Source organism: Vulpes vulpes, chromosome 13 (assembly GCF_048418805.1).
Source record: "Vulpes vulpes isolate BD-2025 chromosome 13, VulVul3, whole genome shotgun sequence".
NCBI classification, from domain to species: Eukaryota; Metazoa; Chordata; class Mammalia; order Carnivora; family Canidae; genus Vulpes; species Vulpes vulpes.
The window spans coordinates 78,794,435-78,822,042 of NC_132792.1; the positions used below are offsets into that span (position 1 = coordinate 78,794,435).

At 38.9% G+C, this 27,608-nt stretch overlaps 1 protein-coding gene and 1 pseudogene across 3 annotated transcripts in view; one reads left to right on the forward strand and one right to left on the reverse strand.

Moving 5' to 3' along the window:
- Positions 1–27,608, reverse strand: part of UBE2V2 (ubiquitin conjugating enzyme E2 V2) — a 48,544-nt gene that overhangs the window by 15,517 nt on the left and 5,419 nt on the right. For all 3 annotated transcript variants that reach the window (XM_026011068.2, XM_026011077.2, XM_072734771.1), the window contains exon 2: positions 2,878–3,026. In XM_026011068.2, coding sequence (XP_025866853.1) covers positions 2,878–3,026 — 149 coding nt within the window. The remainder of the gene's footprint in view (positions 1–2,877; positions 3,027–27,608) is intronic.
- LOC112931692 (cytochrome c oxidase subunit 7B, mitochondrial pseudogene) lies at positions 20,246–21,019 on the forward strand (annotated as a pseudogene).

Here is a 27,608-nt window from a genome sequence, read left to right on the forward strand (position 1 = left end):
AAACATCATCTTAACTTTGATCAACTTGGACTAATTTTACAACCTCTAAATTTAAAAAAACAGCCACATCTCTCTGTTATCTAATAAAACAGTAAAAAAATAAAACAAAAGTGAGAAAGAGAGAGAGAATATTTACTAAATATATACTATAAGTCAGGTCCCTTCCTATTGTGTAATTATTACATCATTTAATTCTCCATATTTTTTTTTTAAGACTATTTATTACTTGAGAGAGAGAAAGACACCAAGGTGAAGGGTAGAAGGATACAGAGAATCTCAAGAAGACTCTGCACTGAGCACAAAGTCCGACGGGGCACAATCCCACAATCCAGAGATCATGACCTGAACTGAAATCAAGAGTGAGACGCTTAACTGACTGAGCCACCCAGGCACCCCTTCATATACCTAAAGATGAGTATAGTATCTCCATTTATATATAAAGAAACTTGGAAAAGTTACTAAACCTCTAATGCTAAAAAAATATTGCTTCAGAAAATTTAAGACACAAACATATATGGAAAAATAAAATTACTGATCATATAAATTCAAACAAATAACATAAAAAAACAGGGATCTTAATAATATATTAAAAAAAATTTTTAAACCACTAATCAAGTAGCAGTATAATGAGATAAAAATTTTCCCATTATCCTGGTTAGATGTAGATACCTAAAGCTGAGGACAAACTAACTGCTCTCAACATGGCACCTTCTGAAGCAAAAACAACTAAGGTGAGACAGCAACCCCTGTAGGTTTTATTAAAAGGCAACTGAATGAGTACACAAGGACGCACCATCACTGGGTCCCACATGCTCCAGTAAGGGAGGTAGGTAGAGAGAGGGTGGGTGATCACTGGCTGGCTGGAAAGATGCTGTGCCTTTGTAAGGTGCTCCCTTCTTGTCTCTTCCTGGCACTCAAAGGAAGTGAGAAGAGGCTCCAAGACCTCCACCCGCAGAAAGGGGAAGGCCCAATGAACAGAAGCCCAGCATGCCACTGGCAGCTCTGTATCTACATGCACCTTTGGAGCAAGCTAGACCCACTCCACCCCAAGCTAAAACAGCCTCCACTATGCACTAGCACAGCCTGGATACAGGGGCTTCCTGCAGTCCAGTGACACCAGGAAAGGCAGCTAGTTTGGTGAGTCCTGCTGGTGACCCCATGGTGTGAGATAAGAGATAAAGTGGAAGTAGCTCTTCCACATTTGGGAACTATGATATGGGACAGTCCACAAAAATCACTGTGGAATTCATATACAAGCTCCAAAACATTCTTAAAGTTTAAAGTCCACTGGAGGTAGTGCCCGGAGAAAACCTTAATCTAAATAATTTCAAATTGGTACTCTACCAAGCTCAGACCATCAAATCGTCAAACTACTCATTAAAAATGTTCATAAATTAGAGCACTTTTTTTAAAACCATCAGACCATAGTAATAATGCTCACATGCAGTGAAAATCAAGGTTTTCATTATAAATACCAAGTTATAAAATACATCAAGAATCTTAACCATCGGGCAGCCCAGGTGGCTCAGCGGTTTAGCGCTGCCTGATTCAGCTCAGGGTGAGATCTCAGAGTACCGGGATAGAGTCCCACGTCGGGCTCCCTGCATGGAGTCTGATTCTCCCTCTGCCTGTGTCTCTGCCTCTCTCTGTGCGTGTCTGTCTCTCTCTCTCTCATGAAAAAAAAAAAAAAAAAAACTTAAAAAAAAAATATCTTAGCCATCAATATTATATTTCCTTCCTCAAATATCTGATGGAAAAATCAAAGCAGTGAAAGGAAAGAGTTTGTTAGGTAGTAGTGTGCTCAAATTTTGCAAAGGAATACCAGAAAACATAAAACATACATTAATTCACTCACTAAAATTAACACTGCTGATTACTTGGGTCCATTTTTCTTTTGTAATCATCAAAAGGAAATCTAAACTCTATCCAACAGCAAAAACAGTTGGAATGCTCTCATCATAAGGTAGTCAATAGTATATAAAACCAAAGACTAAAAAAAAAACTCCTTCAAATTGGTGTTCTTTCCAGCAAGTCAAGAACACTACATAATTCATATTTCAAAGACTCACTGCCAAGAATGCAGTAAATGGGACCTTTGAGTAAGGAATGCAATGTAGAAAAATATTTCCCCAGTCTAGAAAAGATTTTGAGTAAAAATAAAACTTCATAAACTTAAGACCTAAGAATAAAATACAATAGGTCTGTTGCCAACAATACTAGAAAATATGCAAAAAAAACCCACATACTTTTCTATATACTTAATTAATGAAGAAATTGAGGCCTATCACATTTAGAAGGCAAGTCAAATGTCAAAAGGACAAAGATTAGTGTGTACTCAATAGAAACCAATTCAGAAACCCTTGATTACACATACAGCAGATTAGTAACACGTTATGTCAAAATATACTGTTTTCTCTTCCCAAATAACCCCTCCATTTCCTCACCTTTTCTCCTCTCTATCTGGAATGTTCTCCATCCCCATCACCACCTTCTGAAATCCTACCAGTCAGTCCTTTAAGGCTCATTCCAAAGGCAACTTCCTCCACTGTTCAGCCTTCCTCAATTATTCCAGCTAGAAGAAACATATTCTAAAGTCCCGTAGTGAACTTTCTCTGCCATATTTAGAATCTGTTATATGTATTTATTTTTTCTCCTCTACTAAACTGCAAACACCTTGACAATCTTTCCCCCCCAGTCCTCCATACAAATCAAGCATTATACCCTACACACAGGAAGCATCAATAAATGTATACAAAATGAATTAAGAGGGAGGAACTGCTTCAGTCAGAAGTGATAATTTTAATATCAATACTATAAAGTAAAATGCTTACTCTAAAATGACAATAATAGAAAAAATATATAATATATAGCACTGACCCTTGGTGGCCCAATAATCATGCCTGTCCACCTTGTAAGTGTCATATCTTCATCATCTTCAAGGCCCCAGCTAACCGTACCATCGCCTACTCCTTTTTGTCCTTCTTCAAGTTCTTCCAACAAGCGAAAATTACGAGGAACTTTAACGCCTATACAAAAGAATGTCAATGTAAATGTAATTACAAGAGCTGCATATATTCAAAGTCAGCTTTTTCCAAATTAATTTTTATAATTTTTAAATTATAGACAAAAAGACAAAAATTCCCTTTAAGCATTCTTCCCAAAATGCTCAATCTAAAAACCGCACAAAATGAAAACACTAAAGAAAGCACTGTACCAAATATTAACTGCAATATAGAACATTTACATAAATTCCTAATTAATGTTATCCTGACATAAATCAATCATAAGGAAATCATTATAAAACGAGTATTTTCCATAACTGAGAATCTGTTCCAAGCCTAAAACACTGCATTGAATAAATGGGCAAAGGGCAGCCCAGGTGGCTCAGCGGCTTAGCGCCCGCCTTCAACCCAGGGTGTGATCCTGGCGACATCGGATCTGGTCCCACGTCGGGCTCCCTGCATGGAGCCTGCTTCTGCCTGTGTCTGTGCCCCTCTGCCCCTCTCTCTCTCTCTCTCTCATGAATAAATAGATTAAATCTTTAAAAAACACACACACACAAATAAATGGGCAAAGACCAGAAAGTTCATAAAAGCTCAAATTCATATATATACTCTATTGCTTTTCTAAGACTAGAATTCTGTTCCATCTTTTAAAGAGTACTAGAGGGTACTATTTTTTTCTAGAATGCTGACGCAGCTCCACCCATAGTCCCCAATCTCCTTTCCTGTTCTCATCCCAAACCAGTAGGATCTTACCTTTCCCATGTTGGTGCTTAATCATTACTTGGACAGTTCCTCCATCTGAGAACAACTCTCGTTATGGATGTAACAGTTTCCTAGGACCCGCCCTTCACCTCTGGGCCCAACCTTACCAATTATTCATGATCCACTAGCCCTTCTCACATTTCCCCTTCTTTAGAACTCATCACCTCTATTTCTAAAATCTTAACAGAAGTCTTCCTCTCTACCTAGAATTTCCTAGAATTCACAGTTTTCACTTTTATTCTCGATTAACCTGGTCTTTGCCACCACTGTGACCTCCAACCCCTAGAATCCAACCATGATTCCTCTAATTGACCACAACCTTTCCTAAAATTATTGGCTTGGCATCTCCATAGGATGGACCCTGTTGTCTCCCAAGTTCTCCATAGCATCTAGCTTGAAACATCCCCTAGCTCCACCACAGAAGTCCTGAAAAAATTAAGTAAATGCCCTCAGAAGCCTCTCTCTCTCTGGCTCTGAGCTTGTGCATATGTGCTTGTGCATGCTCTGTCTCTCAAGCATGCACATACACAGCTATGAAGCAGAAAGGACATCTCTTTTATATATGTATATTTATATATACACACACACACACATACACATATACACACACACACACATATTTTTAGTGACATCTCTTCTAAAGAGACTATCATTTGTGTTAACTTCTCTCTCTTGGTAAAACCAAAACATCTTTCACTTACTAATTCATAGTAATCCTTCTGGATGTACAATGAAAAAACAGTAAATACTGGAACATGGAAGAACACTAGCCATTTTATGTGCTGGCTTTATTTTTTAAAAAGTGCTTGGAAATCTCGGGTCACAGAAATACGGAGCTGTCATAAATCACAAGAAACAAGAGTAGCCATTACTTTAACTCCTATGATTGTATGCTACTTTAAATACCTTATCCCACTTAACCCTACAAACACCCATTCTACACCTGTAGGAATTCAGGTATGAAGAAGTTATGTGACCTACCCAAAGTCACACGGCTGTAAGATAGAGCCTCAGTTTCTAGACCAAAGCCACTTTCACTCATTAAGTTGCACAGCAATAAAAACTACACAGGCAGCATATCCTGGCAGAGATCTAGGAATCAGACTGCCCAAGTCTAGTTCAGCTAACCATTTGACATGTGCCCCCCACCCCAAGCCCTGTCTTCTCAGCTATAAGAGTGAGATAACAGAAGTTCTTACATCACAGAATCACTGTGAAAATTAAATAAGATAATCCATCTTAAACTCAATAAATGCTGACTATGATGATCATTTTAGTATTTTATTTTATTCTTTTTAAAGATTTTATTTATTCACGAGACAGAGAGAGGCAGAGACACAGGCAGAGGGAGAAGCAGGCTCCATGCAGGGAGCCCGATGCAGGACTGGATCCCGGTACTCCAGGATCACACCCTGAGCCGAAGGCGGTGCTGAAGGCGGTGCTAAACCGCTGAGCCACCCAGGGAACTCCTAGTATTTGATTTTAGATAGAATTACATAAAACTTCTATTAACCTGCATCTAAGCTACGTGAGAAGAAAAGTTCTTTGTCCAATCCTATAGGGTGGCCCCTAGAAATTTTATCCTAAGCTACAAGTTTCTATTCACCTAACATTGGGACATATGCTATGCTATTTTCCTATAGATTTATAGTCATGACCTACAATACATTGCTACTGAACTGCTTTTTAAAGAAATCTTAAAGGAGCTTGATTATCCTTACACTTATGGAGTCATTCCCTAAGAATTATTGTAAATTTGCATTGAATTTTGTTGCCTATTTAACAAACAATTCCAACAAGTGACCTTTATAAACACCCAAACTACAAAGTAAACAATGTAAAATTAATGTTTCTTTTTACATAAATGCCATAAAAGTGGTAAACCTAGTTATTGCTAAACTTTTCACCCTTTACCTTTATATAGCATTTGGGGAAATACTTCTAAGACTGATAGATCAATTATTGAAATACTAACATTTAAAAGTTATAGCAGCTAAGACTATTTGCTTTTAAAGTATAAGACAAGAAAAAAAAAAAAAGCCACTAAGCCATATTTTCAAATTCGGTACTAGAGCACTCTGGTTTTATTTCACCCAATCACTATGATCTGTGAAGAAAAAAAAGCCACAAGATGGGGATGTTGCTCCATGAAAACTCAAGTGTGTACATAAGCTGCCCTCTGGATCTCTTGCCATCTATGAACCTTCTTCTATAGTTCTACTTGTCTTTTTCCTATATGTCTATGTGTGTTGGATTTTTTTTTAATAGTTTTAAATATTTTACCTCTTTAGGATGGGATTTTTTATTAAAAGAAAAAAAAGTAACCCATAAATCCACCCCTTTCTAGCTGAAACTTATAAAATGCTGTCAATTTTTGGTTCAAAAGAACACCAAAGAATGCCAAAGATCATCTAGTCCAAAATCTAATACTTCAGACTAATGAAAATTATCACCAGGAAATGTTAGGTGATTATATCTATATATAGGTATAGATTATATAATGTCACTTAACTTGGTTGAGAAACCAAGTCAAAAATCTATTTCCTGTCTTCTCCACTAATCTAGTCTCCTCTTTAGTCCATTACAATGAACCTGCACTCCTGGAGGTAATAATACCAAAAACAGTAACCAAAACTGTGAATTCATAACCAAAACTGTGAATGCCTAGAATGCTGTTTCCAGCTTTAAATCTCAAGGATATCAAATTCCAAATCCCTTGCCTTTAATTCCCATGATACCAAAAATAAGGGCATAAAGATTACCGAATAAATAGAATAAATCTTGTCATGCAATATTAAGAAAAGATATCCCAACTCTAAGTTTTTACCTTTTTCAAGTTACAGCGAAAATAGTATAAGACCTTGAATAGCAATAAGTCTATCAATCTATCCACACAAACATAAGAAACGACAGGAAACAAACTTACCAGCAGCTTGCAATTAATCATCTAAATTAAAGTTGAAAGGTGGTATGGTTTGATAGAGTAGTGTGGATTCTAGTTTCAGCTGATGGTAAACAGTCTAAGATATACAAAAGTCCCCAAAATTCAGAAATAATTATTACCATTTTAGTGTATTTCTCTTCAGATTATTTCCCATGTACAATCTATGATTCCTATGCTTTTTTCCCCAAATGAGATCTTGACTCATAGTTTTGTAACTTCCTTTCCCCCCGTTATGAACATATTTCTATGGCAGGCATAATCAAGTACCATTTTTAAATGCCCCAATAAATAATACTAGTCTTGCTTGAGGGTCAGGGGTAGGGAAACTGGGCCAGGGGAATCGTTGCCTACTCAAAAATTAAAGGAAAACACCTGTAGGAATGGAATAAATCTTTTCTGTCTTATGTGCTTTTCAACCATCTGTTAGCTGGTCCTCAAGAACATCCAAATTAGCTATGGGACCCTTTCCCTCATCCCTCTACTCAAAGTATCTATGAGATAAGGAAGACAGTATCTGGGGCTTGTGTGCTGTGGAATATGGTCAGACTGTTTCCCTGCCCCCTGCAGAGTTCTTAGGCGTGGGTTGCAACAAACCTGAGCAGACAGACACACTGTTAAGAAGTCCCACCTGGGGATCCCTGGATGGCCCAGCAGTTTAGTGCCTGCCTTTGGCCTGGGGCATGATCCTGGAGTCTCAGGATTGAGTCCCACGTCAGGCTCCTTGCATGGAACCTATTTCTCCCTCTGACTGTGTCTCTGCCTCTCGCTCTCTGTGTCTCTCATGAATAAATAAATAAATAAAATCTTAAAAAAAACAAACAAAAAAAAAAAGAAGTCCCACCTGTGATTTAAATTGTCTGGCTCTGCCCTATTGTGGGAGTTCTGAGTTCTCCTCAAACACCCAACAAGCTGACTTGATTTTTAATAAAATATTTATTGAGCACCTCCTAGAAGACAGACATATGCTAAAAGCTTTAAAGACAAAAATACGGGATCCCTGGGTGGCGCAGCGGTTTGGCGCCTGCCTTTGGCCCAGGGCGTGATCCTGGAGACCCAGGATCAAATCCCACATCAGGCTCCCGGTGCATGGAGCCTGCTTCTCCCTCTGCCTATGTCTCTGCCTCTCTCTCTTTCTCTCTCTCTGTGACTATCATAAATAAATAGAAATTTTAAAAAAATTTTAAAAAAAGACAAAAGTACTTCATTAAATCTCACCTTGTAAACTGATACAATATCACCATTTCACTAAATAAAAAAAAAAAAAACAAAAAAACTAAGGCTTAAATTATTGGGTTGAGCCTTATAAAATGAAACTGCTGCTTTCAGGTATCTTTTTAACAGAAAGAGTAATCTCATAAAATTCAATCTAACTACATGGAGAATGAGTCAGGGTTGAATCTCTTAGCCATTATTCTCCAATGCCTTGTCATGTAACCTACTAGTCCCAGGTGAAACTCATTTCCCTCGCTACTGCTAACTTGTCCCCAAGTCCCTGCAAATCTGATGGGGATGAGAGACACATCTTGACCAACTGGAGAAGCAACTCTGACAAAATGCTGTTCTGAACTCACTTAAAAAGAACCTTTCTATATGTTACACACACTGGGTGCACTCAAAGCAAAATACTCCTACCCGGGGAAATAATATAGTATTTTATATTTTTCAAATTATTTTCTCATACAACCATCTAACTGTGTATTAAAAAAATCTTTTGAGGTATGATGGGTAGCTATATCTACATTTACAAAGACCAAAGACATGAAGTAACTAACTCAAGACCACAGCAAGCTAGTAGCTGAGTCAAAATAATTCAAATTTCCTAACACAGGTACAACATTCTGTCACTGTATACTACATCTCAAAATCCAGAAAATTTTATTCATTTTTTTTTAAGTCTATGCCCAGTGTTGGGCTTGAACTCATGACCCTAAGATCAAGAGTCACATGCTCTACCAACTGAGCCCTCCAGGTACCCCAAAATCCAGATAATTTTTTTAAAAGGGTAGGGAAATTACAGAATGCATACAACTGAAAATACGCATTTTCCAAAAATCATTCATTGTTGGAATTTGTCATATAAACAAAAATATTGTAAAGAAAGTGTTAAAATTTAAGTGCAAGAAATTTGATTTGGAGTGCTTAAAATCAAAAATTAATAAATTTATAAAAGTTCTCTGAATAATACTTTACAATTTTGTAGTAATTTAAGACTCAAATATTTGTTTGATTTTAACATTATTACCTTCCTTAACAGGACAAACAAAATTACGAAAACACGATGTAGAAGACCATAGATAAGACAGCAAACTATCAGGAGACCTACATTCTATCATCCACTCACTACTATATTCATTCGCTCCTTCACTCAACAATCATTTGATTACTACTGGATTCAGTTACTCTGCTACGCGGTTGACACCAAGAGAACTAAAACATTTTTTTGCTCTCAAGAGCACGACTAACCGGAGGAGCCCCAAACAGATACATGCATGTATGAAACAAGATACATAGAAAAGGCCACATTAAAAGGAAGCAAGAATCCAGATCAAAGGAGACTGGACAAACATGACGAGCAAACACAATCCTGAATCCTGTACCAGACCAGAAATTACTGTTATTTTGCTTTAAAGCACATTAGCAGGGGGAGGAGTTAAGACCGCAGAGGAGTAGGGAGCCCCGAAGTGTGTCTCCTCCCTGGAATACAACTACACAGTCATCAGATCATGCTCAACAACCAAGAAATCAGTCCGGGTCTGATAAAACAAATGCCACGAGTCTACCAGAGGAAAAGCAACCACCGACTGGAAGGCAGGAGGTGCGGAGGAGGTGCCTGAACCTGTGAAATACCCGCGGACACAGCAGAGGGACGAAGCCGACTTAAAGAGGCTCCCAGAAAGCATCAGCAGCAGCCAAGTCCAAAATCAGAACTTGCAGAAGTGGCTGCGGCGGGGCACGCGCCTGGCTTGCAGGTACTCGGCGGAGAAGCGGGCAGAGCGGTCCCAGGCCCGGGCCCAACAGCAGAGGGACACGCACGTGCGCTGGGTTCCCAGGGGTTCCCAGGGGTTCCCAGGCGCAGGGCTGTGGGGCCGGCGAGAGCAGCACGTCTAGGTGGCCGCTTTCTGCTGCTGCGTAAACCCAGAACCACCGCATGACCCCACTGTCACGTTCCTGGGTCGGGTCCAGCAAAAGGCGGCCGCGTGGCAAGGCCCTCCCCGGGAGGAAGCGATGAGGGCTCCCTGAGGACTGCGGGCCCCAACTCTGAGCTCCAAGGCCAGAGAGCCAAGGCACTGCCACGTATTCATCACCCGCATCGGGGCTGAGGCCTTCAGGGAGCCAAACAGGCACCTCGTGGAGGCCTGAGCTGCTAACACCAAGCCCCGCCTCCCTGCGCACTTGCACCCGAGAATCAGCACAACAGGCCCCTCCCCCAGAAGACCACCGAAAACAACCTCCTCACACCAAGTTTACTGATGATAGAGGGGGCTGCAAGGCATCAGCTCCAGGGGAAAACAATAACGAGCATTCTTTGTATTTTTATTCTTTAGTCTTTTACTACTACTTCTTCACATACTGTCTCACTTTTTTCTTTTTTTAATTCTTTTCATTTTTATACATACCACTTTTTTTTTTAGTTTTTTTTGGTTCCCTTCATTGTATTTTGTTTTATTTTATATACTTTTTTTTTCTTTCTTATTTTGGGATCTAGTTTATCAAGCACACTAAAACACACTCAAGATCTAGTTTGGAGGGTGGATTTTTGTTAGTGGTGTTATTTATGGTTTTATTCTTTTTCTCTCTTCTTTTCTTTCCCAGACATGATGAGATAGAGAAAATGACCCTAAAAGAATGAATGGAACGTAGTACTCACAGCAAGGGAGTTAATACAGATATAAGATGTCTGAACTACAATTTAAAACGAATATTAAGATACTAGGTGGGCTTTTAAAAAAAAAGATACTGGGTGGGCTTGTAAAATGCGTAAAAGACACTAGAGAATCCTATACTGTGGCGATAAAAGAACTAAAATCCAATCAGGCTGAAATTACAAACGTAGCCTGAATAAATGGAAGAACCGAGATGCAATCTCCAGGGGAGGCCATAAAAATGAGGAAGAACGAAGAGAAGAGCGAATCAGTAATAGAGAAAATAAAACTACAGGAAATAATGAAGTTGAAAAAAGAAGAGGGAAAGAAAACTATTAGATCAAGAAGATAGACAACTAGGCGATTTCATAAAGCAAAATAATATACATATTATAGGAGTTCAAAAGAAGAGCGGGAAAACGGGGCAGAAGTTTACTGAACAAATTATGGCTGAGAACTTCCCTAATGTGGGGAAGGAAACTGGCATTCAAGTTCAAGAGGCACAGAGAACTCCCCTCAAAATCCACAAAAATAGGTTAACACCTCGACATATTATAGTGAAACTACCAAAATACAAAGATAAAGAGACGGACACCTGTGTGGCTCAGCGGTTGAGCGTCTACCCTTAGCTCAGGGCATGATCCCGGGATTCGGGATCGAGTCCCACATCGAGCTCCCTGTGAGGGATCTATCAACAAGAAAACCTAACAATCACAAAAATTTATGTCCCTAGCATGAGAGCACCCAAATATATAAATCAAATAATAAGAAACCTAAAGCAACTCATTGACAATAATACAGGGCTAAATAATAGTAGAGGGCTTTAACACTACACTCACAGAAATGGGCACACCCAAGCAGAATATCAACAAGGGAACAAGGGCTTTGAATGACATACTGGACTAGACAGCTTCCCAGGGGAATTCTACATATAAAGAAAAATACCTATTCTTTGCAAACTCTTCCAAAAAAATTGAAATGGAAAGAAAACTTCCAAACTCTTTTATCTTGATCCCCAAACCAGACAAAGACTCCACCAAAAAGAAGTACAGACCCTGATAAACACAGATGCAAAAATTCTCACCTCTTAAAAAAAGGGGGGTGGGGGGATGCCTGGGTAGCTCAGCGGCTTAGCGCCTGCTTTTGGCCCAGGACTGAGTCCCACATCGGGCTCCCTGCATGGAGCCTGCTTCTCCCTCTGTGTGTCTGCCTCTTTCTCTCTCTCTCATGAGTAAATAAATAAATAAAATCTTTAAAAAATATTTCTCACCAAAATACTAGCTAATAGAATCCAACAGTACATCAAAAGGATTATTCACCACAACCACCAGGAGTGGGATTTATTGCTGGGCTGCAGGAGTGATTCAATATCTGCAAATCAATCAATGTGATACACTATATTAATTTTTTAAACAATAAGAACCATATGATCCTCCCAGAAGATACAGAAAAAGCATGTGGCAAAATACAGCATCCTTTCTTGATAAAAACACTCCACAACGTAGGGATAGAGGGAACATACCTCAACATCATAAAGACTATACACGAAATAAGAGCAGTAACTATCATCCACAATGGGGGAAAACTGAGAGCTTTCCCTCTAAGGTCAGGAACACAAAAGGGAATGTCCACTCACCACTGTTGTTCAAAAGAGTACTGAAAATCCTAGCCTCAGCAATCAGACAATAAAAAGAAATAAAAAACATCCAAATCAGCAAAAAAGAAGTCAAACTCACTCTTCACAGATACTGTACGTATAAAATCCAAAAGACTCCACCCAAAAATTGCTAGACTGATAAAAGGAATTCAGCAAAATCGCAGAATATAAAATCAATGCATAAAAGTCCGTTGCATTTCTATACACTAACAATTAAGCAGCAAAAAGAGAAATCAAGCAATCGATCCCATTGATAATTGCACCAAAAACAGTAAGATACCTAAGAATAAACCCAACCAAAAAGATAAAAGATTTGTACTCAGCAAACTACAGATCACTTATGACATAAATTGAGGAAGACACAAATGGAAAAACATTCATGCTCATGGATGGGAAGAATAAACATTGTTAAAACATCTATGCTACCCAAAACCTACACATTCAATGCAATCCCTATCAAAATACCATCAGCATTTTTCACAGAGCTGGAACGCACAATCCTAAAATTTGTATGGAATCAGAAAAGACCCCGAATAGCCAGAGGAATGCTGAAAAAAGACAGGGTACTTGGGTGCTTCAGTTAGTTAAGCTTCTGCCTTTGGTTCAGGTCATGATGCCAAGCTCCTGGGATCCAGCCCCAACCAGGCTCCTTGATCTGTGAGGAGCCTGCTTCTGCTTCTTCGTCTCCCTCTCCCTGCCATTCTCCTTGCTGTGTACCCATGTGCACGCTCTCTCTCCGTCAAATAAATAAAATCGAAGAAAGGGAAGAATGGAGGGAGGGAGGGGAAGAAACCAACCAAAGATGGAGGCATCACAATTCCAGGATTTCAAGCTGTATTATAAAGCTGTGATCATCAAGATAGTGTGGTATTAGCATAAAAACAGACACAAAGATCAATGAAACAGTACAGAGAACTCAGAAATGGAACCTTAACTCTATGATCCACTACTTTTCCACAAAGCAGGAAAGAATATCCAATGGAAAAAGGACAGTCTCTTCAACAAATGGTGTTGGAAAATTGGACAGCCATATGCAGAAGAATGAAACTGGACCACTTTCTTACACCATATCCAAAAATAAACTCAAAATGCATGAAAGACCTAAATGTGAGGCAAGCATCCACCCAATCCTAGAAAACAGGCAGAAACTTTTTTGACCTTGGCCACAGCAACTTCTTGCTAGACACACCTCCAAAAGCAATAGAGACAAAAGCAAAACTGAACTATAGAAATTTCATCAAGATAAAAAGCTTTTGGGACGCCTGGGTAGCTCAGTGGTTAAGCGTCTGCCTTCAGCTCAAGGCATGATCCTGGGGTCCAGGGATTGAGTCCAGCATCAGGCTCCGTGCAAAGACCCTGTTTCTCCCTCTGCCTATATCTCTACCTATCTCTGTGTGTCTCTCTCATGAATAAATCAGTAAAATCTTTAAAGAAAAAAAGCTTTAAAAACTTCTGCACAACAAAGGAAACATTAACAAAACTAAAAGGCAACTTACAGAATGGGAGAAGATATTTGCAAATAGATCATCAGATAAAGGGTTAAGTATCCAAAATCTATAAAGAACTTATCAAACTTAACACCCCCCCAAAAAAAAAATCCAGTCAAGAAACAAGCAGAAAACATGTACAGACATTTCTCTAAAGAAGATATACAAAGGGCCAACAGATACATGAAAAGATGCTCAACATCACTCAGCATCAGGGAAATACAAATCAAAACCAAAATAAGATACCACCTCACACCAATCACAATGGCTAAAATGAACAACTCAGGAAACAACAAACAGATGTTGGTGAGGATGTGGAAAAAGGGAAACCCTCTTACGTTCTTGGTGGGAATGCAAACTGGTGCAGCCACTTTGGAAAACAGTGTGAAGGGTCTTCAAAAAGTTAAAAATAGAGCTACTGTTAAGACCCAGCAATTTCACTACTAAGTATTTACCTAAAGAATACGAACAGTGATTCGAAGGATACAGTGATTTGAAGGGGCACATGCACTCAGTTTATAGCAGCAATATCCACAAGAGCTAAGAGATGGAAAGAACCCAGATGTCCATCAACAGATGAATGGATAAATATGTAATATACACACACACACACACACACACACACACACACACACAATAGGACTCAGCCATCAAAAAGAATGAAATCTCACCATTTGTAAGGGCCTGGATGGAACTAGAGAATGTTATGCTAAGCAAAATAAGTTAATCAGAAAAAGATAACTACCATATGATTTCACTCATATGTGGAATTTAAGAAACAAAACAGAGAAACAGGAGAAGAAAAAATAAAAATAGGCAAAACAAGAGAGACTCTTAACTATAGGAAACTTAGGGTTGCTAGAGGGGAGTAAGGTGGTGGGTTCGGGTCACTGGGTGATGGGCATTAAGGAGATCACCTGAAGCAACTCTGTTTTGTTTCTTGCTGATGGACATCTGGGTTCTTTCCATCTCATTCACTGCGGATATGAGAATAAACTAGTACAACTACTTTGATGAATGAACTGAAAAAACTTACACTCAGATCCAAGCATTTGGCTGAAGAAACTCATGTGAGTGCTCACAAGAAGACAGAAATAAGAATGCTTGCTGAGTATTATCTCTAATAGTGAAAACATAGAAACAACCTAAGCCTATCAAGGTATAATCAACAACAGAATACTGCTGCAATTACAATAAAAGAATTAGAGCTACAAATATCAACCAGTGCTAAAATCTTAAAACATATTATCTAATAGCATATAGTTTCAGTTTTCCAAGTTGAAAAAGTTCTGGACATTGTTGCCAACATGAATATACTTAACCTTACTGAACTATAGATAAGATGGTAAATATGTTACACCACAATTAAAAAGAAAATATAAACCCTCTCAAAAGCTGCATATAAATAGATCTTTATACTGTTCCTAAGTACTTACATATGCAGCAAAAGTATAAATATGTTTGTGCAATATACTCCAAAATCAGGATAGCAATTACCTCTGGGCAAAGAGGAAGAGGCCTAGTACTTAGAAGGATACTGATAACATTTTACTTCTTCAAAAACAATCTGAAGCAAAAATAATTTATTAGATTTTGAGAGAGCTAGGGGTTGATACATGTGTATTCACAATTTTTTTAAAGATTTTTTAAAATTTATTCATTCATGAGAAAGAGAGAGAGAGAGGCAGAGACAGAGGCGGAGGGAGAAGCAGGCTCCATGCAGGGAGCCCGATGTGGGACTCCATCCTGGGTCTCCAGGATCATACCCTGGGCCTGAAGGCGGTGCAAAACCGCTGAGCCACCCAGACTGCCCTGTATTCCCAATTTTTTTCTGCTGTTTAAAATCTTTCTTTTAAAAGGAGGAACATCACAAAAAAAGGGGTGGCAGAACATGAGAGAGAGAATGATGGGCAATGTTTGGGTACAGTAATTGAGGGCAAATGAGCAAAGAGCCAGATATGACCTGGAAGATGAGGCTCAACAAAGAAAGGACAAGGTGCACTTGCAAACTCAGACTTTACCTGCAGCAAGAGGTGGGGTAAGGGGTGGGCATTAAGCATGATAAGGAAGAAAGAGGAAAATACTATCAGTAGTGATAAAAGATAAAGAAAAGTTAAGTGCCTAAACTAAGAAAACTGATTCATTATATTGTATTTCTGTAATTGTATTTACTTCCAATTAACCAAAATAAAAATCAACTACAAGCTAGGAACTCTGCAAGGCCATTGGGATCTACCACTGACAACCATGGTCCCAGGCCTCTTGCAGCTTATAGTTTTACAGGGGAGCAAGACACAGAAATCAGATTATGAGAAGTGCTAAAAACAAGAAGGAACAACACAAATTTTTCATAACATTTTAATATTTTCATTAATAGGAAACTAGCCAGATGACCCTGAGCAAACAGTGTTTTCTTTTACACTTTGCACACTTCAGTGTGAAATGTAGAACTAAACCACATCAGTGATGTACAACCTTTTGTCCATCCAAACAAATCTCAATGACTAACCAACAACACATAAAAGCCTACTACAGGAGGAAATCCACCAGACTGGGTAGAAAGAACAGGCAACAGGAAAAAGAAATCCTTTGCCTTTTCTCTGCCCTTATCTCCATTTTCTGGTTCAAAATCTTTATTGAACCACATTATTCCCAAATTTATGATTCTTGATCTCCGTGAAAAAGCAAGGTATCACCAATCAACTTTAAAACAAAACAACTTACCTATATGATTCCTGAACTGCCTTTAAACCAAAGACCAAACGCAGTTTTGTTATGCAATATATAGTTTTACTTTCTAAAGATTCATGATTCTTTTATCTATTAACTTGCAAACAAAATAGTCAAGAGTCATTGTATTTTGTGGCACATTAAAGGAAGCCAGAAATTCTCTGCTATTCCTCCCACTGAGAGGTAGTCTAATTTTCCTCCCATTTAACCTTCCTTCATTTTCATCCAGAGGACTGTTTCAGAACATTGGACAAGACCCTATCCTATTTAAAAAAAAAAAAAAAAAAAAAAAAGGGGGATCCCTGGGTGGTGCAGCGGTTTAGCGCCTGCCTTTGGCCCAGGGCCCGATCCTGGAGATCCGGGATCGAATCCCACATCGGGGCTTCCGGTGCATGGAGCCTGCTTCTCCCTCTGCCTGTGTCTCTGCCTCTCTCTCTCTGTGTGACTATCATAAATAAATAAAAATTTAAAAAATTTAAAAAAAAAGGCAAAGAGCATTAATGTTAAAAATTTTCAAAAAAAAAATTTTCAGCTTGATTTCAGTACTTTAAAGTATTTAAAAATCTCCTAATATCAATAACCAGTTCCCTGAACAGCAGTAAATGGCCACAAATATCTATAACAATAAAGAATATGTATTTCATACACATGAAATACAAATGATACAAGAAAATAAACCAAATTTAAAAATTCTTTAAAAAATTGGCAAACTAAAGAATGATGAAATTATGCATCCACCCAAAAATAAAATTTAAAACATGCTAAACACACTGCTGGTAGAACTGTGAGAAAAGTATATGTAGTACACATAACTTTACACCACTGGAAATCAATTCTACCTTAAGAGGTAATTTGACAATAAATAATAAACAAATAAACAAATAAATAAAAATTTTTTTAAAAGGAGGTAATTTGACAAATGTAACAAGAATTTGTACTCAGGGGCAGCCCAGGTGGCTCAGCGGTTTATCGCCGCCTTCAGCCCAGGGCCTGATCCTGGGGACCCAGATGGAGTCCCGCGTCAGGCTCCCTGAATGGAACCTGCTTCTCCCTCTGCCTGTGTCTCTGCCTCTGTGTCTCTCATGAATAAATAAATAAAATCTTAAAAAAAAAAAAAAGAATTTGTATTCATATGCTTTAACTTCAAATTTCAAGTTATGTTGCCCTCAAGAACAAAACACAGGAGTGTAGACTGCTTCCAAAGCCAGCTATAATTCTCCTCCCTGCCATTAGGGCTGGAGGCCATTTCCCCTCTGCTTGAATCTGGAAGGCCTTGCCACTTATTTTGACAGAATATGGTAAAGTGATGCTGGTGTAGTTGTGGAAATAGCATTCTCAGAAGCCTGGTGGCTTCTCTTCTGTTTAGCTCTCTTGGAAGCCAACCATCAATTAAGACACTACCAGGATGTTAAGAAGTCAAACAGGCCAGACAATGGCCAGTCCTAATTGAATCAAGAAACCTGAACAATAGGCCCAGCCAATCATCACATTTGAAGCCACTAACTTATACAGTGATTTGCTATACAGTCATAGATGGTAAAGGTGAGAAGAGCAAGTGAAAAAGTACTCTGGAGAAAAATGGTTAGCAGTGCAAAAACTTAGAGGCCAACTGCCATACATTCAGGTAGTTATGTCATATATTTAAAACATTACATAAAATCACTTTAAAATACATGACTTAAGAGCACCTCGGTAGCTCAGTAAGTTATGCACCTGACTCTTTGATTGTGGTTCAGGTCATGATCTCAAGGTCATGAGATCCAGCCCCACATTGGATTCTCTCTCTCTCCCACTTCCTCCCCATCTCTCTAAAAAAAATTAAATTAAATACATGAATTGTATTCCACAGCTAACATCATCCTTAATGAAGAAAAACTGAGAGCTTTTCCCCTAAGGTCAGGAGGTCAGGAATAAGACTCTCACCAGTTACTTAACAGTACTGGAAGTTCTAGCCATAGCAAACAGACTACAAAAGAAATAAAAGGCAATTAAATTGATAAATAGGAAGCAAAACTTTCACTATTTGCATATGACATGATACTCTATATAGAAAACATGAAAGAACCCACCAAAACACTTCTAGAACTGATAAACGAATTCAATAAAGTCGCAGGACACAAAATCGATGTGTAGAAACCTATTGCTTTTTTTTTTTTTTTTTAAGATTTTATTTATTTATTCATGAGAGTCACAGAGAGAGAGAGAGAGAGAGAGAGAGGCAGAGACACAGGCAGAGGGAGAAGCAGGCTCCATGCAGGGAGCCTGACATGGGATTCGATCCCAGGTCTCCAGGATCACACCCTGGGCTGAAGACGGGCGCTAAACTGCTGAGCCACGCGGGCTGCCTGCATTTCTACACACCAATAATAACGCAGAAATATCATTTACAATTGCACTAAAAACAATAAGATACCTAGGAATAAACCTAGCCAAAAAGGTGAAAGACCCATACTCTGAAAACTGTAAGCTACTGATAAAAGAAATTCAAGATGGCACAAAAAAAAAAATGGAAAAACATTCCATGCTGATGGATTAAAAAAACAAGTATTGTTAATCATCTATTCATGAGAGAGAAAGAAACACAGAGACACAGGCAGAGGGAGAAGCAGGCTCCACACAGAGAGCCCGACGTGGGACTTGATCCCGGGTCTCCAGGATCATGCCCTGGGCTGAAGGCGGCGCTAAACCGCTGAGCCAACCGGGTTGCCCAACAAGTATTGTTAAAATGACTATACTACCAAAAACAATCTCCACATTTAATGCAACCCCTATCAAAATACCAAGAGCAATTTCCACAGAATTAGAACAACCACATCTAAAATTTATGTGGAACCATAAAACATCCTGAATAACCAAAGCATTTTTGGGAAAAAAAAAAAAAAAAAACAGAAGTATCACAATATTAAGTTTTCAAGTTAAAGTGCAAAGCTGTAGTAACCAAAACAGTATGGTACTGGCACAGAAAGAGACACATAAATCAATGGAATGGAATAGAAAATCCAGAAATAAACCGACACCTATATGGTCAATTAATAATCTTTGACAAAGTAGGAAAGAGCACCCAATGAGAAAAAGGCTTTTCAACAAATGGTGCTGGGAAAAGTGGACATCAATATGCAAAAGAAAGAAACTGGACCACTTTCTTATACCATACACAAAAGTAAATCCAAAATGAGTTAAAGACCTAAGTGTGTAACCTACAACCATAAAAATCCTAAGAGAACACGGGCAGTAACTTCTTTCATATCAGCCATACCAACTTTTTTCTAGCTATGTCTAGGCAAAGGAAATAAAGCAAAAACAAACTATTGGGTCTACAATAAAATAAACTTTCCTGCATACAAAGGAAAATCAAAACTAAAAGGCAACCTATGGAATAGGAAAAGGTATTTTCAAATGACATCTGATAAATACTGAAATACATAAAGAACTCAACATCCAAAAAACAAACAATCCAACTTCAAAATGGGCAGAAGACATGAACAGACCTTTCTCCAAAGACATACAGATGGCTAACAAACATGCTCAACATTACTTAGCATCAGAAATACAATGAGATGTCATCTCACACCTGTCAAAATGGTTAAAATCAACAATAACAAAAAAATAGGTGTTGCTAAGAATGCAGAGGGAAAAAACCTTCCTGCACTGCCTATGAGAATAAAAACTGGTGCAGCCACTGTGGAAACCAGTATGAAGGTTCCTCAAAAAGTTAAAAATAGAACTATCCTATGATCCAGCAATTGCAATACTGGTTATTTACCCAAAGAATAATAAACACTAATTCAAAGGGATACATGCACCCCTATGTTTATACCATCATCATTCACAATAACTACAATATGAAAGCAGGTCAAGTGTCCAATGACTGATGAAAGGATAAAGAAGACAGAGTGTGTGTGTGTGTGTGTGTGTGTGTGTGTAACAGCCATAAAACAGAAGGAAATCTTGCCATTTGCAACATGGATGGAGCTAGAGAATACAATGCTAATCAAAAATAAGTCAGAGAGGGATCCCAGGGTGGCGCAGCGGTTAGGCGCCTGCCTTTGGCCCAGGGCGCGATCCTGGAGACCCGGGATCGAATCCCACGTCGGGCTCCTGGTGCATGGAGCCTGCTTCTCTCTCTGCCTGTGTCTCTGCCTCTCTCTCTCTCTGTGACTATCATAAATAAATAATAATAAAAAAAAAAATTAAAAAAAAAAAAAGTCAGAGATTTTTGTTTTTCAGGGCTCTTTGCAAGGGTACTTGGCACGAAGTTGTAGCAAAGCAGTAACACCGTTCTGCCTTCAGCTCCAGGATGTTTCCCCATGGCCAGGAACGCTCTAAGTCATCTCGGAGTTCAAAGCATTCCACAAACAATGGCAAGGCAGAGTCACCAGAAACAGGCCCCTGATTTCCATGATAAATATGGTAATGCCGTATTAGCTAGTGGAGCCACTTTCTGTATTGCTGTATGAGCATATACAGCAACACAAATTGGAATAGAATGGAACCTGTCCCCTGTTGGCAGAGTCACCCCAAAGGAATGGAGGGATCAGTAATCCCAGCTGGTGTAACAATGAATTGTTTCAAAACCAACTCAAAGTGCCAAGTGAAAGCACTGTGCACCCACTAAAATATGGCATGATTTAAGAAATAAATACATTTGAAACCTTAAAAAAAAAAAAAATAAGTCGGAGAAAGACAAATACCCTATGACTTCATTCATGCATGGAACTTAAGAAACAAATGAACAGGGCAGCCTGGGTGGCTCACTGGTTTAGCGCATGCCTTAGCCCTGGAGTTCCGGGATCAAGTCCCACATCAGGATCCCTGAATGGAGCCTGCTCTCCCTCTGCTTTGTCTCTGCCTCTCTCTCTCTCTCTCTCTCTCTGTGTGTCTCTCATGAATAAATAAATAAAATCTTAAAAAAAAAAAAATGAGGAAAGGGGAAATAAAAAAGAGAGACAGAAATCGAAAACTTGAGTCTTACACAGAACTGATGGTTCCCAAAGTGGAATGGGTGGGGAGGATGTGGTTAAAAAGGTAATGAGGTCGGGGATGCCGGGGTGGCTCAGCGGTTTGGCGCCTGCCTTTGGCCCAGGGCGCGATCCTGGAGTCCTGGGATCGAGTCCCACGTCAGGCTCCCGGCATGGAGCCTGCTTCTCCCTCCTCCTGTGTCTCTGCCTCTCTCTCTCTCTCTCTATGATAAATAAATAAATAAATATTAAAAAAAAAAAAAGGTAATGAGGTCTAAGGAGTGCACTTGCAATGAGCACCAGGTGATACATTAAGTGCTGAATCACTATATTGTACACCTGACACTAACACAAGACTGTATGTTTACTAACTGGAATTAAAATAAAAACTTAATAAGATAATAAAGCACATGAATTACAGTAATTATAGAAATGAAAAAAACAGGCCTAATAACAACACATATACATTGATTGTATTTATCAGAAGTTTTCAAATGTTCATCAATATGAACCCAAAAATATGAACAAATGTTGCTTTAAACTCACTAGGCCTTTTTACCTATATGTTATTAAAAGCAGAATATTTTAGAAAAGTACATGAAGACATTCTGTGTCTTTACTGCCCTCTCTTTTAGACTATGTGCACTCAGTCTTCCATGCACCATCAGCAGAATTCATAGTTGAGTAGGCCTATCATCCTATTAGCTCTGACCACTCATTCAGCAAAGGAACAAATATGACTGAATCATTAATCCTTATTCACAGTTCTTCACTCAGGAAAAAAACCCATTCCATAATTCCTATAATCCCACTAGCTTTTTCAAAACCAGCAATCATAATCCCACTATAAATACTATCATCAAGAATGTCAAAAATGTCAATACAGAATTGACATCAAGGCATATGATTTACATTACAAAAAACTTTAGAATGGAATTATATCCATCAGATAGTATGAACTGATAATACAAATACTGATTTAATGATAAAAACTACATTTACAAGAGTCACAAAAAATCAGAATATTCCTTTGCTGAAATGAAGATTTATCATGTACAGCAATTTTAACTTGTCTCTAAAATATCTCAAGAAATTGCATGAGATTAAAAATATTTTTCACTAGTACATATTTTTTATTTTTATTTTTTAAGATTTTATTCATTTTTTCATAAGAGACACAGGGATAGAGAGAGGCAGACAGGCAGAGGGAGAAGCAGGCTCCATGCAGGGAGCCGGACGTGGGACTCGATCCCAGATCTCCAGGATCACGCCCTGGGCTGAAAGCAGCACTAAACCACTGAGCCACCCGGGCTGCCCTTATTTTTATTTTTATTTTTTTAAAGATTTATTTATTCATGAGAGACACAGAGAGAGAGGCAGACACACAGGCACAGGAAGAAGCAGGCTCCATGCAGGGAGCCCAATGTGGGACTTGATCCCAGATGCTGGGATCAGGCCCTAAGCCGAAGCTGCTCAACTGCTGAACCACCCAGGTGTCTCTAAAATATATTTTTTTAAAGATTTTATTTGAGAGAACATGCACATGCACACACACCAAAGGGGGCAGGCAGAGAGAGAGGGAGAATAAACTGCTGAGTGCAGAGTCTAATGCAGGGCTCAATCTCAGGATCCTAAAATTCATGACCTGAGCCAAAATCAAGAGTCGGGCACTTAACCAACTAAGCCATTCAGGTGCCCTTGGAATATATTAAGTTTATAACAATTGCTTAATATTCAATTAAGAAATGAGGGAAAAAAAAGAAATGAGAACACAGGGATCCCTGGGTGGCTCAGCGGTTTAACGCCTGCCTTTGGCCCAGGGCGTGATCCTGGAGTTCTGGGACCGAGTCCCATATCAGGCTCCCTGCATGGAGCCTGCTTATCCCTCCTCCTGTGTCCTCCTATAAAAGCACAGACTGCTTAGAGAATGCTTTTTATCTACCTATTTAACTTTTTAATAAGGTTAAACCTCATACCTGGCAAGAGGAAGCATGGACTCCTACATAATCATAACCAGATCAGTTAGAAGTTACATTATGTCATCGCTTCTCCTCCTTTTGGCTAAAATCAAGTGAAGACATTTTTTTTTTTTTTTTTTTTTTTTATGATAGTCACAGAAAGAGAGAGAGAGAGGCAGAGACACAGGCAGAGGGAGAAGCAGGCTCCATGCACCGGGAGCCCGATGTGGGATTCGATCCCGGGTCTCCAGGATCGCGCCCTGGGCCAAAGGCAGGCGCCAAACCGCTGCGCCACCCAGGGATCCCAAGTGAAGACATTTTTAAAGAACCAACTAGACAATGAAATACTTACCAAAAGCCATACTTTGCATCTTAATAAACTAGAAATATAAATTGGACTTAATCAAAACAAAACTTTTGGGCTTTGAAGAACACCATCAAAAAAGTGAAATGATAACCTACAAAATGGGAGAAATTTGTGTATAGAATATATAAAGCATTCTAAGTCAGTGATAAAAAAAAAATGGCCTAATTTAAAAATGAGCAAAGAATCTGAACATTTCTCCAGACAACATACAAATGACCAAGAAGCACATAAAAAAATGCTCAACATCATTAGTCATGAGGGAAATGCAAATCAAAACCATAATGAAGTATCATATTTCACCCACTAGAATGGCTAGAATTGAAAATTCAGGCAGTTTGTAATGTGGAGAAATCAGGACTCTCATAAACTACTGGTGAGAATATAAAATGTTCTCCATTTGGAAAACAGTATGGCAGTTTCTCAAACAATTAAAAATAGAATTTCCATTCTATTACCCAGCAATTGTACACCCAGAAGAAATGAAAACATATATCCATACAGAAACTGGCACACATGTGTTTATAGCAGCATTATTCGTAATAGCCAAAACATGGAAACAATCCAAATCAGCAATGGATAGATAAATCAAATGTAGTATACATATAAAAATAGAATACTATTATTCAGCCATTAAAAGGAATAATTGATAAATGCTACATTGATGAACCTTCAAAACATTATACTAAGTAAAAGAAGTCAGACACAAAAGATCACATACCCTATAAAAGTCCAGAATGGGCAAATCTACAGAAACAGAACATAAATTTGTGGTTGAAGGGGCTAGAAGGGAATGATGAAGGGACAGTATGGTAAGGGTTAAAGTGTATAGGGTTTTGGGGGCAATAAAAATGTTCTAAGGTGAGGGTAGCGAATGGTTGCAAACATCTGCAAATACATCAGAAAACAACGAATTATATACACAGAGGTGAAGAGTATGGTACATGAATTCTGACTCAACAAAGGTTTAAAAAACAAGTAGAAGGAGTAATTTAATTTTCTGAGACTAAACTCAGTATTTATTTACAGTTCCATCTCCCAGAAGCTTCAGCTTTCTCAGTGATCAATCAATCAAAGGTATAGTCAAGGACTTCATAGGGAAAACTGGCCTTTTTCCAGAGAACACTGAAATTTTTTTAAGATTATTTATTTACTTATTTGAGACAGAGTAAGCAGAGAGCATGAGTGGGGGGAGGGGCAGAGGGAGAAGGAGAAACAGACTTCCCCATGAGCAAGGAGCCTGAGCCGGGGCTTGAATCCAGGACCCCAGGATCATGACCTGAGCCAGAGGCAGACTCTTAACTGACTGAGCCACCCAGCACCTAGTACCCTGGATTTTAGACACTATTTCAAAACCCCTGGGGAGGATAAGGAGCCCAGATTACATAGCTGTTGAGCAGTCATAAGTCCCACAAATCTTGGAAGTAGGTTCTTCTCACCTGATGAACATACACCATCCTGTCCAGAGGCACCCTAACTGGAGAAGTAGGTAAGAGCAAGAATGGGAGAAAGTGGAGTCAGTATTAAATGTTCTAAATCGGGGATCCCTGGGTGGCGCAGCGGTTTGGCGCCTGCCTTTGGCCCAGGGCGCGATCCTGGAGACACGGGATCGAATCCCACATCAGGCTCCCGGTGCATGGAGCCTGCTTCTCCCTCTGCCTATGTCTCTGCCTCTCTCTCTCTCTGTATGACTATCATAAATTAAAAAATTTAAAAAAATTTAAAAAAAATAAATAAATGTTCTAAATCGGGGCAGCCCTGGTGGCACAGCGGTTTAGCGCCACCTGCAGCCCAGGGTGTGATCCTGGAGGCCCGGGATGGAGTCCCACGTGGGGCTCCCTGCATGGAGCCTGCTTCTCCCTCTGCCTGTGTCTCTGCCTCTGCCTCTCTCTCTCTCTCTCTCATGAATAAAATCTTTAAAAATGTTCTACATCACCAATTTATGAGCAACATTTAAGGTAACTCATTAGGTTATGCTTCCAACTTCTGAAAGAGATGAATTCCTATCAATCTCTCATAGCATTCCCAATAACTTCTCCTCCAATTCCCAAAATAAGCTGGGAGGGAAAATGTCAGATTTTATAAGAATCACCAAGGGAGGGGTAGCCTGGTCGGCTCAGCAGTTTAGTGCCACCTTCAGCCCAGGGCCTGATCCTGGAGACCCGGGATCGAGTCCCACGTCAGGCTCCCTGCTGGAGCCTGCTTCTCTCTCTGCCCCTCCCTCTGTTTCTCTCATGAATAAATAAATGAATGAATGAATCACCAAGAGAAACAATGACTGTGTATTTGCCTGCAATACCAAATTTGTGCTCACAAAAGATTTGTGTAAATGTGCAACAAGATTTAGCTATTAATATCAATTGTCTTAAATTTTTTTATTATTCTTTCAACATAATCAAGACTTAAAAAACATGTAGTTTTAATTACTTATAATGCCATTACACTCTCTGAAGTGTTTTTGTCTTAATCTTTAACTGCATTCATTTATGAAATCATTGTTAGGTTCCTACAAAATAAAAGCAAACAGAAAGTTTATAGAATACAGTGTAATACAGAAGTACTATAAAAAAAAACTTGAAATCAAGAAACTAGCTCTGGACTCAACATCTAGCTAAATAATCTTATGAAAGTCATTTCATATCTAGATTTCCATCGCTCATCTATTAAAAAAAAGAACTTGGCCCACAGCCCAGATGACCCATAAGGTGCTTTCCATCAGAACTACTATTTCAACATATGTAAAGGCATAAACAGGCCTTAAGGATTTTCCTCCTGTGGTCTGAAACATTGCTGAGTTCTAACTTAAACTGAATATGACACCTGCTCTTTTTTTTTAAAAGATTTTATTTATTTATTCATGAAACACCTGCTCTTATACAAATCAGTGGAGACTTTGCAAATAAGTCACTCACAAACGCCAGTCCTAAAGTTCCACCTTATAGTATTACCTCAAAGATTCATTTATAAAAGCATCAGCTCTTTTAAAAAGTCAGCGACATTTAAAACAAACTTTGAACACTGAATTTTATTCTTTATTCTAGTCTGAAAGCCTCATGTATCCACTTCGAAATTTTGTGTCAAACAGCTCCCCCCAAGTAATTGTCAAGTGGATGTTTCCTTAGAAATTTTGTGTCAAACAGCTCCCCCCAAGTAATTGTCAAGTGGATGTTTCCACTAAGGATAATCTTCTGTTTGCAGGACTTTCAGTTAGCACAGTTGAAGCTCCGGTTAGCAGTCTACTAACTGTAACTGCTTTAAGTATAAATTTTGCTGGGGATCCCTGGGTGGCTCAGCGGTTTCGCGCCTGCCTTTGGCCCAGGGCACGATCCTGGAGTCCGGGGATTGAGTCCCGCGTCGGGCTCCCGGCATGGAGCCTGCTTCTCCCTCTGCCTGTGTCTCTGCCTTTCTCTCTCTGTGTGTGTCTATCATAAATAAATAAAAATAAATCTTAAAAAAAAAAAAGTATAAATTTTGCTGCTAGTTCCCCAGTCCACAAATCATTATGTAAATAACAGAAGAGCATCCTAACCAGTGGCCAATCACTTCACATCTTTTAAAATCTGTTGGTGATGGGTCACTACATCTGTTAGTCACATACAGACAGCAAAGCTTTTAGGAGTACTGCCTCCTTGTCTGCCAGTCATAAACCCATGTGACATTCTATAAAAATAGCCAAAAAAGGAAGTTAGCCAACAAAGATGGCTACAGCAAAGAAATGAAAACTGAAAGAAAGAGCAGCAAAGAAAGAAAAACAGGTAACACGAAAGTGAAATGTGAATCAAATGTAAATACAGTTATAGAAGAAATACCCAACCATAAATGTTGGAGACTCTAGATAAGCAGCCACATGAACTTTGTGAATGTGAGCTTATGGGTGTAA